The sequence below is a fragment of the Falco biarmicus genome, chromosome 1, assembly GCF_023638135.1.
Source record: "Falco biarmicus isolate bFalBia1 chromosome 1, bFalBia1.pri, whole genome shotgun sequence".
In the NCBI taxonomy this organism is placed as follows: domain Eukaryota; kingdom Metazoa; phylum Chordata; class Aves; order Falconiformes; family Falconidae; genus Falco; species Falco biarmicus.
This window is the reverse complement of record NC_079288.1, coordinates 126,326,943-126,340,066: the sequence shown is the minus strand read 5'-3', so window position 1 is coordinate 126,340,066 and position 13,124 is coordinate 126,326,943. Positions and strand designations below refer to the sequence as shown.

Sequence of the window (13,124 nt, the reverse complement as noted above, 5' to 3'; positions counted from 1 at the left end):
AACGCTAGAGTGGAAATTCTTCAGGTATTGTATTTCTGTAAGAAGCATTGAGGTGCCCCTGCCCATGGCAGGGGGGCTGCACTTCATGATCTTCCAAGGTGCCTTCCAACCCAAACCAGCCTGTGAGTCTCTGAAAATCTTCACAACGGACCTGCAGTCTCCGATTGTGTCTGTGTGTTTACAATGGATGAACGCCCGGCAGTTCCCACAGAGTGCACCTCTCCTCATTGCAGCACCAACAGATCTCTGAGCCTGCTAAAGGAGCCAGGCAGCCCAGACTGCAGTGTCAGGATGGCTTTTTTACCTAGACAATTACTCAAGTGGAATGAAGTTTGTAGAGATGCAGAATGAAACCAATCACATAAAGCCTCTTTTCCATCAAACTCCCCAGATTAAATCTCTCACCTCTAGCAGCAAGCTTGACACATACTCATCAACACCTTTGTTCTCACTCTGAAGCTTCAGCAGTGCCATTTTTGTATCTCTCTGCTCATACCTGCAATTGACAAAATTTAGTAATCCAGTCAGGTCTTCCATTCACAATTATGTTTTAACACTATTCAGTGTTTCACAGTAAGCATGTTTCACCACTCTTACATTGCTACAGTCAACATATTACTGTTTCCAACAGCTATATTCCCACTTCTTATCTAGGGGACACCGGTAGAAGTTGAACAAGGACACCAGGACAGGCACCTTTCATGGAATGGAGAAATTGCTCATACATTGTACCACTCTTCCCCGTTCAAGCAAGACTGGAAGAAGTAAAGCTCAGTTGAGGACATGTCCATTTGACATGGGTTTCTTCCATCTCATAAGTTTATACAGCTACTCTGTCTTACAATAAACATTTCGTTTAATCAGCTGGGTGAGAGCAGCAGCCAGCGTATGCACAGCAGACTCCTGTGAGGCCTTGAACTGGCACTGGAGCTAGAACTGCACACATACAGCACCACAGAGTGACTGCTGACACTGCTTCATGTTCAATACTGTCCCCACACAGCTGTTCTGCTTCTAGACCTGCACCAGTACATTCATGCAATATGGCATGGAGGAGACAACTAACCAGGTCAGGTCTCCACAAGCTTAGCAACCCTCTCCTTAGCATACTGTAGACGTCCCCTGTTTCCGAGGCTCTCTCTCCGATTGGCACATACCTGAAGCATCTAGGTCAGAATTACAGATTTGCCTCAGGTTTTCCTGCCGGGACCATCAGGTGTTTCTAGACAGGACAGAATCAATCTAGCTTCTGAAGTGTGTGGATCACACCTCGTTGTCTTTTTCTGGCCTTTCTGGCCTTTTGTTCTCTATCAAAAAGACCTGGTTTCCCTCTTTCCTCCCATATAAGCTCAGGGTTGGTAAGTTACAACCTTCAACTTAATTCCACGTGACCAGTGACCAGCCATTTGCCTTTTTCACTAGGTTATTAATAATAACATTAAAGGTATGTGCACATTTCTACAAAAAAATGCCTGAAAAGCCCCTGCAGCCCTTGGCAAATAAAAAAAATTCTCTGCCCATCTTAGTCCTATCTGCTGTGTTACCATCTTCCGCCACAGCAAGTTCTGCAAAAATATCCCTGCTAGGTCCTCGGCCCTGTGCTCCCACAGAGCTGTGTAACTGTACACCTGGGATGCCAGCTGCACTCCCTTCACCAGTCGTTTGATGTGCTCTTCAGGGACTTCTGAGACAATTCAGTAAATGTTTGCACGACAACACAGCAACCTGAAAGCAACTTGGAAGTTCAGCTAGCTTGGCAGAGGGAAGTCTTCAAATCATGCAAGCTTGTAGTACAACAGTTCTCCCCTTCTCCAGAATTATCAACACCGTGTTTCATTCTTCATCAGTGCCTTGCAGTTTTTGTCTACACTCTCAGCCTGTAGAAATTGCTGGTCGAAGAAGATGGCTGAAAAGTCAAGAGCAGCTTCATAAATTGACAGTTCTTGACTGGTTTGACAGGACATAGACCTCCCTCTACACCTTTGTATTCAGCAACTGAAAAGAAGCAAAGGGACAGTCACATCAAAGAAGGCAATCATGCAGCTGTACAACCATGGTGAAATTGACACGGGCCATATGAACCTTTCCTAGTGGGAAGAAGGGAAAAGTTTCCTGACCCATGATAGTAAATCCTTCCCCAACAAAACCCTGAAGTTAATAGTAGTAGTGCATGGAGAGAACATACGTTACTTTGCATATTCAATTGTTTTCAAGATGTTAAAAAAACCTGACAGAATTGATTCCATGTAAGTCTATGCTCAGAGTAGACGATGCTTTCACTCTGTAACCAAACTGTATTTTCAATGTAACATAGCTGGATTAAAGAAAACATTTTCTCCAGCGGAAGACCTGCCTGCCTGTATGCACAGCTAGTAGCCGTTTTGCTACCACAGAAATGTATTTTATGCAGCATTATCAGAAGGAAGTAAGAAAATTAAGTCCTTTGCCATAACTGAACTGCAAGTTCAATTAAACAGATTAAAATGTTATCCAGATATTTGGGTTACAACGATGGAGACAGCTCAGTACGTAAAACAATATATGTTTATTTAGCACAAAAATTCCGTATTCCAACAGAAGTGTATGTACGCTAGTACTTCTTTACATCACTTTGCTTTTTGAAAAGGTAAAGAACTGTCAAGACCAACGCAAAGACATCCTAGCCATCTGACAGAACAAATCTTTTATCTTACAACTGTAGGCCTGATAGCAGCTTATAAACTGTAAGGCAGATTAGGAACTCCTTCTCACATGAGTAATCTCTATACAGTTCCATTAACTCAAGTGGAACTTGACAAGAAAAATGTTACAAGACTAGGACGTTATATATGGCTGCAGTGTTTCCTATAATTACAGCCAACATAATATGCAGAGGCAGGGTTATGTTCTCAGACAGAAAAAGGCAGACCACTGAAAGATTCACAGTAAGTTGCCAGAAACACTTATGAGAAAAAAATCCAACCCTTATGTTATTACATAACATAATTAAGCACAATTCCCATTTCAGACAAAACAGGTAAGTCAACATAAAATGCTCAGAAGTGGCAACTTTCATTTAGAGACAAATACGCGATACTTGTTGGTAAATAAATGCTGATAGCTCAAAACAGACAGCACAGAAATATTACTTGAAATTTGGTTCCATTAGTGACATAACTACAATTACTGGATACAGAAGACCATCCAAATTATACTGGCACAGATTTTCCATAGCTTCTCCTTTGCTAAAGCTCCACCAGCTCAAGTGACTGACATCAAAGATGTGCTGCTGCAACGAGTTCAGTCTTCCCTCCTGTAGTTATCACCTGGATAAGACTCCCCGAGTTTGGTCGATTCTTCCCTGTTATCCAGTTGTAAAAGGTTCTGTTTTAAAATAAATGGATAAAACAGAGTGAGGAGAAGGGGAAAAGTAAATACTACTGTCGGGTATATTGACAGGAAGCATAAAAGACTATTACTTCTCCTTTTCCTACAGCCCCCTCTAGTGATTTCTATGTATGTTGTAAACTAGTGATGCGATTACTGGATTCAGACCCTCAGAGCTGGACAGAGGCTCAGAGAAATCTGTAGGGCTTTACAGTGCGCACACACAGGATTTTCAGAACATCTCAAAGGAAAAGGCCAGGAGCTTAAAATGTCGAAGTGGCAAGCCAAAGTGGCAAGCGTCCCCCCCCACCCCCCAAGTTAAAAAAAAAAAATATTTGAAAAGGGGAAGGAGAAGCTACTTAAGTTGCCTTTAAAGTACATACCAGAAACACAGATTTATGGCTAAACAGAGTTGCTAAACCCATTATATCGAGCTGTGAAAGCTGCCCAGCAGAAGCACAAAGCCTTAAGACATCCAAAATAGTGCCAATTAAGATGGGCTTTTTCTGGGTAGCACACCAGAACACTCTTTACCAAAACGTAATACAAACTTCTTACTCAAAATATACTACAGGAAGTGCAGTGTATTTCTCAGGTCCATTAACCTTTCCAGTATTGCAGATGTATCAGTACATTCCAACATGGCAGCTGCTGACACAGCTGTTTCCAGGGCACAAAATTCAAGTGGCATACAGAAAAAGATTTCCTGCATCCTTCCCAAGATGCAGATGTTACCAACACTTAACATCAGATGTTTTTCTTCCACAGCCAGTGAGATTTTCAGTTTTCAAGGCTGGATTTGAAGTTGGGAATTAGAACCCAAGAAACAAAACAAACTAATTAACCTAATTCTTCCATAAGGAAAAAATACTTAAAAGTTAGATTTTAAAAAATGAATTTGTAAAACCATGGTATCTGGCTAAGCAGACTCTGGAGCAGAATAAATTGAAGATCTTTTTTTGAATGTTTTTAGGCCAACTAAATTCAATTTATGGGGCCCTTTTAAAGAGCCACATCAAACAGCTGCACAGGCTTCTTGCAACATAAACCATTCCCCACTCTGACACTCAACTTAAAAATCCTAAAAAAAAAAAATCCAATGTCAGAACTAAAGTCTTCTCTGAACAATTAGCAATAGGTAATATAATTTCAGTGTCAGTTCTAAAAGACTTTAAAAATGCATAAGAGTAAAGCCCTTGACAATATATGAACATAGATTCATCTCTGGTTTTCCTCAAAGAGGCAAGACAGTTGTGTCCTTGTATTATTCCTTTTGACAGCTCAGCCACAGGAGAATCTTTGCCCCATCACATCACAGAAAGCAGTACTTATGCTGTAACTTCTCTAACGGAGAGGAATGAGAAACAGCAAGCCTTAAAATCTCAGCCTACTGTTACATAAGCTACAGTTGAAATTTCAGCATTTTGCAACATCATTTAGGACAAGCCTTTGTAGATGATTGAAAACAAAAAAAAAAATCTTGACTAAGTTTCTCTAAACAGCAGGAATTTTGACAGCTGAGAGAAGTGAACTAACACACCATAAAGCAGGCAGTAAAGAGTTTTTAAAAGAAAAAAAATCCCAAAGTTTACATGCGTATTTGCAGTTTACCTTTAAGCCATTCTGTCTCCTGCAACTGCTGTCTACAATTTAGTTTGTCTACAGGCTTTATGAGATTCTCTGGCTTCCAAGTGCTTACAGCTATCTCCCTTGTCAGAATAACTGGTGTAGAGATGCTGAAGCTGATTGAGTTGGGCTAATTTTCTCCAGTTAGGAAGCCTGTGCAATACACCCAACATGATTTAGAAACATACACAATGAGGAGATGACAGGGAAAAAACCCACCCAAATCTAAGACAGCTATTTAGAAAGAATGTGCAGTAAGATGCAGCAGCAAGAGTGACAGTGAAGAATTGCTCAACAGATACTCACTCAGCAATGAATTCTAAGGATGTCCAGGAGCTGAAATCTGCACCAGGCATTGATTTCCTGTTTGCTGGTGTATCTAAGGTAACCCTGTGATTAAAAAAAGATAAGCCTTTTATTTGTACATCATGTTTCTGATAAGCACCACCTGCTTCTATTCACTGCTGTAAAATATGCTTGACTTGTATACCACATGGCACAGATTTCCTTTGCATCCTCCACGTGCTATACAGCCATCAGTTTCAATAAGTATCAAAAACGCTCCAACCTACAGCCCCTCACCTTCCTGGCTCACTGATGACATCCAGCCCATTAGGGCAATCACTTAGCCCACAGGTCCCTTCCAGTCTCTCATATAAACAGGGAATGGCAGTAATATGATTGTTTGCCCGTACTGCACAGCACACATGCACAGCATCCATGCTTTCAAAGTCTCACACCAGCTGCAATTGCAGACATTAAAGTGCACAAGCACAGGAAGTTCTGACTTTGATGATACATATTTACACTACATACAACGATGTTAAGGGGAGAACTTTCCACAACTCCCTTACTGAGATGCTGATGGCAATCCAAGGTACAATTACTCTCTCAAAAATTCACTCAAGAGCAGTTTTGCATGAGAGCTAGGCAAGCGCAGAATGCCCAAAAGTCCAGTGATCTTTGTGTCTGCCTGTTTGCAAAGCCCTGTAGAAGGCGGTGCCAAATTATCCAAACCCTTTTAAGGCTGTTGCTCTCTGACCTGAAAAGATGTGCATAAGAGCATGTATATAAGGAAGACAAAGGAGGGAGAATTCAGGTAGAGTTCTAAATCCCTATACAGAATTCTTCAGTCTTAATTTTTGGGTCCAGAACTAGATACAGACCTGGCAGGAAAAATACTTTTAATTTTTGCAGCAGAACTGGTAAATTTAGACATAGCAAAGACCTACTAGGCTGTCCACTTTTTACTAGCTTTCCTCATCATAAAGCAAGCTGTGACAAGTAAATACACACGAAACCTTTCACATATGCTCAAACTGACCTAATTTTACTGATCAAGCATAGATATGCACCACCTCATTAAGTATCATTAAGTCAAAACTCATCAAGTAATCTTTTGCTTTACTATGACCACACAGCTAAATATAAATCCATGCTGAACAGCTCATTTCATTTTCACAGCTTTGTCTATACAGAAAAAAACCCTACAACAATGCACACATTAATGCATGGCTACAGTTGCATTGGTTGAAAGTGAATCAAATTCTAATCCTAACAGCCACTACTGTTTTGCAAAGGAAAGGAAGAGATCTTCAGCATTTTCAGAGTGACTTCCATATAATTTTGTTCATACGTTCAAGATGCCTCCTTTCTCTATGAAACCGTAAGTAGGTCTGAGAAGCAATGTTTGTGTACTGTGAGCAGGACACCGTAAGCATATCCACGTGACTCGAGGTTACAGCAGTAATTAAAACAAACAACACAGGCAGAGGCAACTATGCAAACACTTACGGTAAAATGGCAACAGCAGCAGACCCAGATGGCAAGCCACTATTGGCACCAGCTAAACTCTGACAAAGCTGATGCACTGCTCCTTTGGCCATGCCGTAGCCAATCATCCCTAACAATTAAAAACAGGCAAATTAGAGCACAACTGAAACAGTTCTCGGTATCATCAATAGTACAACAAACTCTGATTGTTTGATGGAATATTAAGACCACATACTACAGCCAGAACAGAATCAGACATTTAAAACACATCAAAATACACATATTAAAAAGAAAAGAAGAAAGAAAAAAAAAAATAAAAAGCCAGGAACTATCACAGAACTCACATTTACTCAGCACTACAGAAATAAGCAGCTTACCGAGTAAAGTATGTTTAGTTAACGTATCCAAATATACCCTGGAGGATGCGACCTATGGGACTAACCTTACTGATCTAATACAGTAAGTATGAAGATGCTCACAGACTTTAATAAAGTAATCATCCATTAATTTTAATTGTATGACTAAGGTATTTGCAAGTTTGCACCCAAGCGGATTCAGCTCAGTTTTCTTGAGAACTGCAATTCACTTGGTCAGCACCTCAAGTCGGACAGGCACTTTGGAGAAAACCACAAAAACATCCTCATAATAGGAAGTTACTGAACAACCTGCAGGTAAAGCAAACTTCTTCCTGAACCCTGGTGCATTCTAGGCAGACAGCATTTAGCACTGTAAGAGCAACAGGAACGAGAGCAGAAGGCACACTGGTCAGGTACAAGATCTAGACATCAGTGCTACAGGTCGGAGATGTCTCATGGTACCCATGTGCCAAGCAGTCCAGATACAATTACATTTTCTTATGTCCTTAATGTGTATTTTGTCTACTACAACAGGATGCCTTTCTAGCCATCTGTATAACTACACAACCCCTTTCCAATGTTCCTGAGAAAGTATTTTGTATTAAAGTTACAAAGGTAATTTTGCACTGTAGAAGTGTTTCCATTATATTGAATTAGACACGTTGTATAACATTGATTTTTATTAGGAGGAATCATGGGTAGCAGTAGCTAATTGTAATTACTATTACAATAAAAATACTTGCATCTCTATCATATTTGCCTCATGTCATCCAAACTAAACATTCCAAGTCTTCTTAAATGTTTTCATGCTTCTATATTTCTTAGCCATCACTATCAGACTGCTTCTGTAACTGTTCATATAACTCAGGATTTTTCAGTTTGCACTATGCGAGTCAACATTTTCACATGGGAAATTGAAAAAAGAAAAAAAAACCATCACTAACAGCAAACAAGAAAAAGATTGTTCCCTCCATAACAGCTAGTAGTAACAAGCCTAACAAGTCGTATTTGTGCAAGTTGAGTAACAATCCTTTCACAATTCTTCCTGATGTTAATATGTTGCATGTGTTTGCCCAAAGCAATGCTGTGGTTTGTTTAGAAAAATCCAGACTAGTTGAAACCAACCAGTTCAAAACATGAAAGCAAATCACCGATTCCTGTGTTGTGGTCCCTACCTCCCAAAACCACCTAGACAAAAAACCATGAAAGCTTGACAGAGTTCACATTTTTTCATTTGTGTATGGTCAGTCAGTAGTACACAGTAAATTATTCCTCTGCTTATTCTCATAAAAGAAGCCTTTTATCTTTGGACTATGCCAGATGCAGCTGTAAACACAGAAAATAAATCATTAACTAGAAAATAGAGCATTTTTTTCCTGAACAGCTTTAGAGACAGCTTTCAGGAATATTCATAAATGTTGTATGTTTTAGAAGTTTTAGTACCTATGTTTCATCAAAATATTGCTGAAGTCACTAATAAAAGATTGAGAAATAAGAGTATTTGTCTCAAAAGCTTTCCTCTCCATGCCTGTGGGCTTGTGTGTCAGTGCATTTTTATTTTATTTTAAATTGCTCCACATTTCTTCCTCCATGCAGACCGACATGGCAAGGAGCAAGATGAAAGAACTCAATTCATATTAAACTCAAATCAAGAAAATACAAAAATCAAGTCCATATTAAATAGCTAGTGGAGGACAAAGCCAAAGGTCAACAAGCTTATCTATGTCTGCAGCAAATGTAGACTGGAACAGGACAAGCACAGTTAACAGAATCAGCCGAGTCATCACTAAGGGAAAAATCGAACAATTAAGGACTTTCAGAACACAAATATGGAGATTTAACTTTAAGCACCATACTTCCAGCTCACTGTGTGCTTCTATTCTTCATTATTTTCTCAACTTTTTTTATACTGTATCATGTATTAGCCAAGTACATTTCAGCAATGCATGTCAAATTACATACCAATTCTACCTGTTTGCACTCCAGCTTCAAGAGATTAAGTATTCCTACATGTAAAATTACACTCTACTTCAGTGTTTCAGGAGCAATTTTCCATTTGTACTAGATGTCAAGAAATTGGGGAATGAAACTGTTGCTTCACAAACAAGAACGCTCAGACAAACAGAAAGCTGTAACTGCTGATGTCCCAGCACTTACCATGCTGCATTTTGCATTTTACCTGGGGTTCCAGATAAAGCAGCCTGAGCTCCTGTCAAAGTCAACAGGCCGCCTTCTTTCAGGTGTTTTGTGGCTAGGTGGCTGGAAATAGTTGACGTCCAAACACTCTGCTTCCACATCAGATCACAGTTATTGTATAAAGCTGAATAGAAAGAGAATTACTGAAGTTAACTCAAAGATACAAGACTTATAACCAATTTCCTTACTGTCAGAGTGCAACAGCACAATGGAACAGGACTATGAAAACACGCTTGCTATGATTTTCTACTTCCACACTGGGTGAAATACCAATTTGTATCTTCTCTATCTCCCTTCCCTTTGGGCTCCAAGTCCCAGCTCTACAGCACATATTCTAGGCAATTATCTGCTTTCTCGCTACCAGAAATAAAAAAAGCCAATCAAAACAAACCAACAAACACACACACGATTGAACCATTAATGGAGAACTAATGGAACTAAGTTCTTAAAACTCCTGTAGGGGCTGCTTCGACCTGTCAAGGATCTCAAAATTTTCACATGAGCCCCATCTCACTTCGTAGCATGATCTGTCCCTTTCCATACTTCCTCAATGGCTGCAAGAGAGCTGCATTACATTAGTACGCAGATAGAAGAAGAAAATTCAAGAGATAAAGGAGTTCAACAAAAAAATATTTCTTATCATCAGATTACTTCATAAACCAAGAAACAATCTGTATATCTGACAGTAGTAGGCTGGTATGAAACATCGAAGATGTATGCATCTGCACTGTACCACATGTGCATTCCAGTGCCCCTACATACTGGAGTGCAACCTCTGGTAAGGCAGCCTACCAGGGAAGGTACAAAAATAACTTCAAATGAAAGGAAAATATGAACTCTCATTATTGTTTTTCATTGCCAATACCTGCGCAGGAAAATAAAAACAGTAACTAGCCATGTCAAATATTTTAGTATTCACGAAGAACCACTTCCATAACACAATATAGAATAAGCACAGATAACTCTGTGACATAGGCCAACCACCTATGCCAAGATATCCTGCCAGCCTACCAGTAACATTACTTTAAAATCATGATTATAGTAAATCAGCTTATTTAAAATAAGGCGTACACTAATAACAATCTAATATAATGCAATTGTGGTGTAAGTCTGTATGCTTTTCCATATGGTCTCTCTTTAAAAAGAGATCTTTGTCTGTAACGTCCAAACTGGAAGCTAGGAACAAAAAAAGACGCATTTCACCAGATTTACTCCAGTCAGAACACAAAGTTATTTTTTCCTCTTATCTCTGCACTAGTGGATAAATAAGATTTCATTCTGAATATCACATATTTAAAAGCTTTTTTTAAACTGAAGGCTTTTTTCTGTAGCTTGTTCTCAGGTCATTAGATAGCTCCTTCCAATACCGTATTGCACAGTAACATCGCAGAGAACTGCGGGAGGCAACTGAGGTTTTATGCATAAAACAATGCATTAGGAAACAACATTGTGTTTCTACCCAGCCACGGTCTTATGTTACTTGCCTGAGACCATCAGCCTTGGCAAAAGTTAGTTCATAGATGCTTAACACCTTCATAAAGCCCATCAAGATTTTTCTGATGAAAACTCATACATCACAAAGTATTAAGTGCTCTGCAAATTTAACAACAAACACTCAAGAGAAGCCCTGAGAAGTACTGTGACAGCTACTTTGTACTGTTATGTTCATGTCCTCTTCTGGACTCAGGAAGAAAGAAGATCTCAGATTTATTTATCACTATGATTTTTAAGGATTCCTCTCAGATTCCATTCATGTGTTAACCAGCATACATGTACCAAAGGCTTACACTTAGCTTTGGCGCTGCCTCCAGCCCATCCTCCAGCTACACACAAGATCGCATCCACCTTTTCTTCACCAAGAAGTTTTCCAACCTCTGTTGTCACCTTCAATATATAGAAAAAACCATATCAAAAACACTGGACTGATAATGGAAAAAAGTAAATATCAAGACTGCCTTAAAGTTACTTTTATGGAGCCACATAACACAACACATGGCAGTTTAAAGAGCTGCAGAAAACTAACATTTATGATCTTTGAACAGAAAACAAAATAATTGTGTTGAAAGATAACTGTAAATGAAAGTCAGATCAATGAAGTCAGACTATACAGTGTGTGATGTCACTGGAAATAATGGATTTGAGCAGGACTGAAAAGTCTGACCCTTACCTATATCATTAACAAAAGTTTTTATTTGTAACTTAGTTTTTAACAGGTTCTTCTCCAGGTATGTTGCTATTTAATATGGGAAATGAAACTCCAGGTTTGACAAGGGCCACTGGTGTCACTTCTAATGATAGTGCAAGAAATGTACGATTGAAGATTAGCCTTCTTACAGCTTATATCTAGGCTACAACCACTAGTTCCAGTCTGGCCCGGCCCCTAAATCTGAGTTTCTATACTTTTGGACATCCAGTGTCTTCTTCTCTTTCAAATATAAGACTTCACTGGTGGTAATCGATTTGTTAGCTCTGAATTTTCTCCACCAAAGTGAAAAGCAAACAATCGATCTCTCAAAAGACAAAAAATCCACTGGCTTTCAAACAGGCTCAGCATTGAAAAATTGTAGAGGTTCCATATTACCCTTTAAAAATCTTAAAAGTTGTGTAGATATAAAGAAAACACTGGCTAGTGACTGAACTTACCAGTGAGAGACGCAGGTTAAAAAGTTAGAATTTAAAAAATAAATCCTATCTCTTGAGAATGATGCAGAGTTTTTAGGCTAGCCTGAATTCTCCCATATCTACCTTCGTGAAAACCAGCACATTCTCTAGGGATCCCATGGAAGCTTTCGGTCTGCTTCGAGTATGCCATCCAGCCACACACACCACACTTAAAGAGTCATGACATTAGAAAAAAAAAAAAAAGCGTTGCAGTTTAAGATGTCCTTATACAACTTCGTTATACTCATCTGATCCGGTGTGCAAATTTTCAAGTCACCGGGAGAAAAAAAAAAAATAAATAAATGCAAAACCGCCTTATGTGCGGGACCTGCAAAACCCCAGATCGAGCCCTTTCTGCATATCCATGTCCGCGCGCCATTAAAAGAAATTACAAAAGAAAATTAAAGAGAAGCGACGATCAGAAGCTAGGCTTTCCGGGTTGGTGGCACTGCGGCGGCCTCGCCACCCTCACAGCGGCGGCTTCTTCCCCGCCGCCGGGCCCATCCCCCCCGCCTCCCGCACCGCGGCGGCGGGCACCGGGCGGGCGCCGCCAGCACCTCGCCCGCCTCCGGCCTCCCGGGCAGCGGCCGCCGACCCACCTGCTCGGCCTGCTCGGGGAAGGAGTCGGTCGGCTCCACCACCACGTTGGCGCTGGCGTCCTCGTTCTCCGCCAGGTCGATGCTGGCCACCCACTGCCGCAGCGAGAGGAACGGCGCGTTACCGGCCCGCTCTCCGAAACGCCTCACGCTGCCCAGCCGCTCGGGCGCCCTCCCGGGGACCGCGGCTCCCCGCCCCGCCGCCTCCCGGCCCGGCGCTTACCCAGTTCCTGGACTTGAAGTACCGCACGCACTGCGAGCCCAGCGCCCCTCTGCCCCCGTACACCAGCACCCTGCCAGCCGCCGCCATGCTCGCCGCCCGCCGCTCCGGCTGCAGCCCCAGCGCGGCCCGGCCGGCCCCGCCTGCGCATGCGGGCTGCCCCGCGAGGGGCGGGCGGGGGGCGGCAGCGGCGCTGGGGGGCAGGCCCGAGTGCTGCCTTGGCTGGGGCCGTGCCGAAGCCGGCAGGAGGGGGAGCGGGGGGCGTCCCTGCCTCGGCCGAGCCCCAGCCCGCCGCCCCCGGGGGCTCGCGTGGTGCCGCCGCGAGGCTTT

General features: G+C 41.5%; 1 protein-coding gene across 1 annotated transcript; it reads right to left on the bottom strand.

Moving 5' to 3' along the window:
- Positions 1 to 2,526: 2,526 nt before the first annotated feature.
- On the bottom strand, positions 2,527 to 12,953 carry QDPR (quinoid dihydropteridine reductase). Its single transcript, XM_056326444.1, has 7 exons — positions 12,798 to 12,953; positions 12,578 to 12,670; positions 11,105 to 11,201; positions 9,301 to 9,441; positions 6,787 to 6,895; positions 5,299 to 5,382; positions 2,527 to 3,363 (listed from the first exon to the last, which is right to left on the bottom strand). Exons 1-7 carry the CDS (start codon positions 12,882 to 12,884, stop codon positions 3,255 to 3,257), a joined length of 720 nt encoding a protein of 239 aa, XP_056182419.1. The 5' UTR covers positions 12,885 to 12,953; the 3' UTR covers positions 2,527 to 3,254.
- Positions 12,954 to 13,124: the final 171 nt, after the last annotated feature.

Bases quoted from the DNA above. Each gene is read 5' to 3' on its own strand.
- QDPR (XM_056326444.1), bottom strand. From the start codon at position 12,884: ATGGCGGCGGCTGGCAGGGTGCTGGTGTACGGGGGCAGAGGGGCGCTG. The intron at 6,896-9,300 runs GTAAAATGCAAA...TTTAATTGTTAG, and splicing joins TGCTTTATCTGGAACCCCAG to GGATGATTGGCTACGGCATG. The intron at 5,383-6,786 runs GTAAGTGTTTGC...TTTTAATCACAG, and splicing joins GCTGCTGTTGCCATTTTACC to GGTTACCTTAGATACACCAG.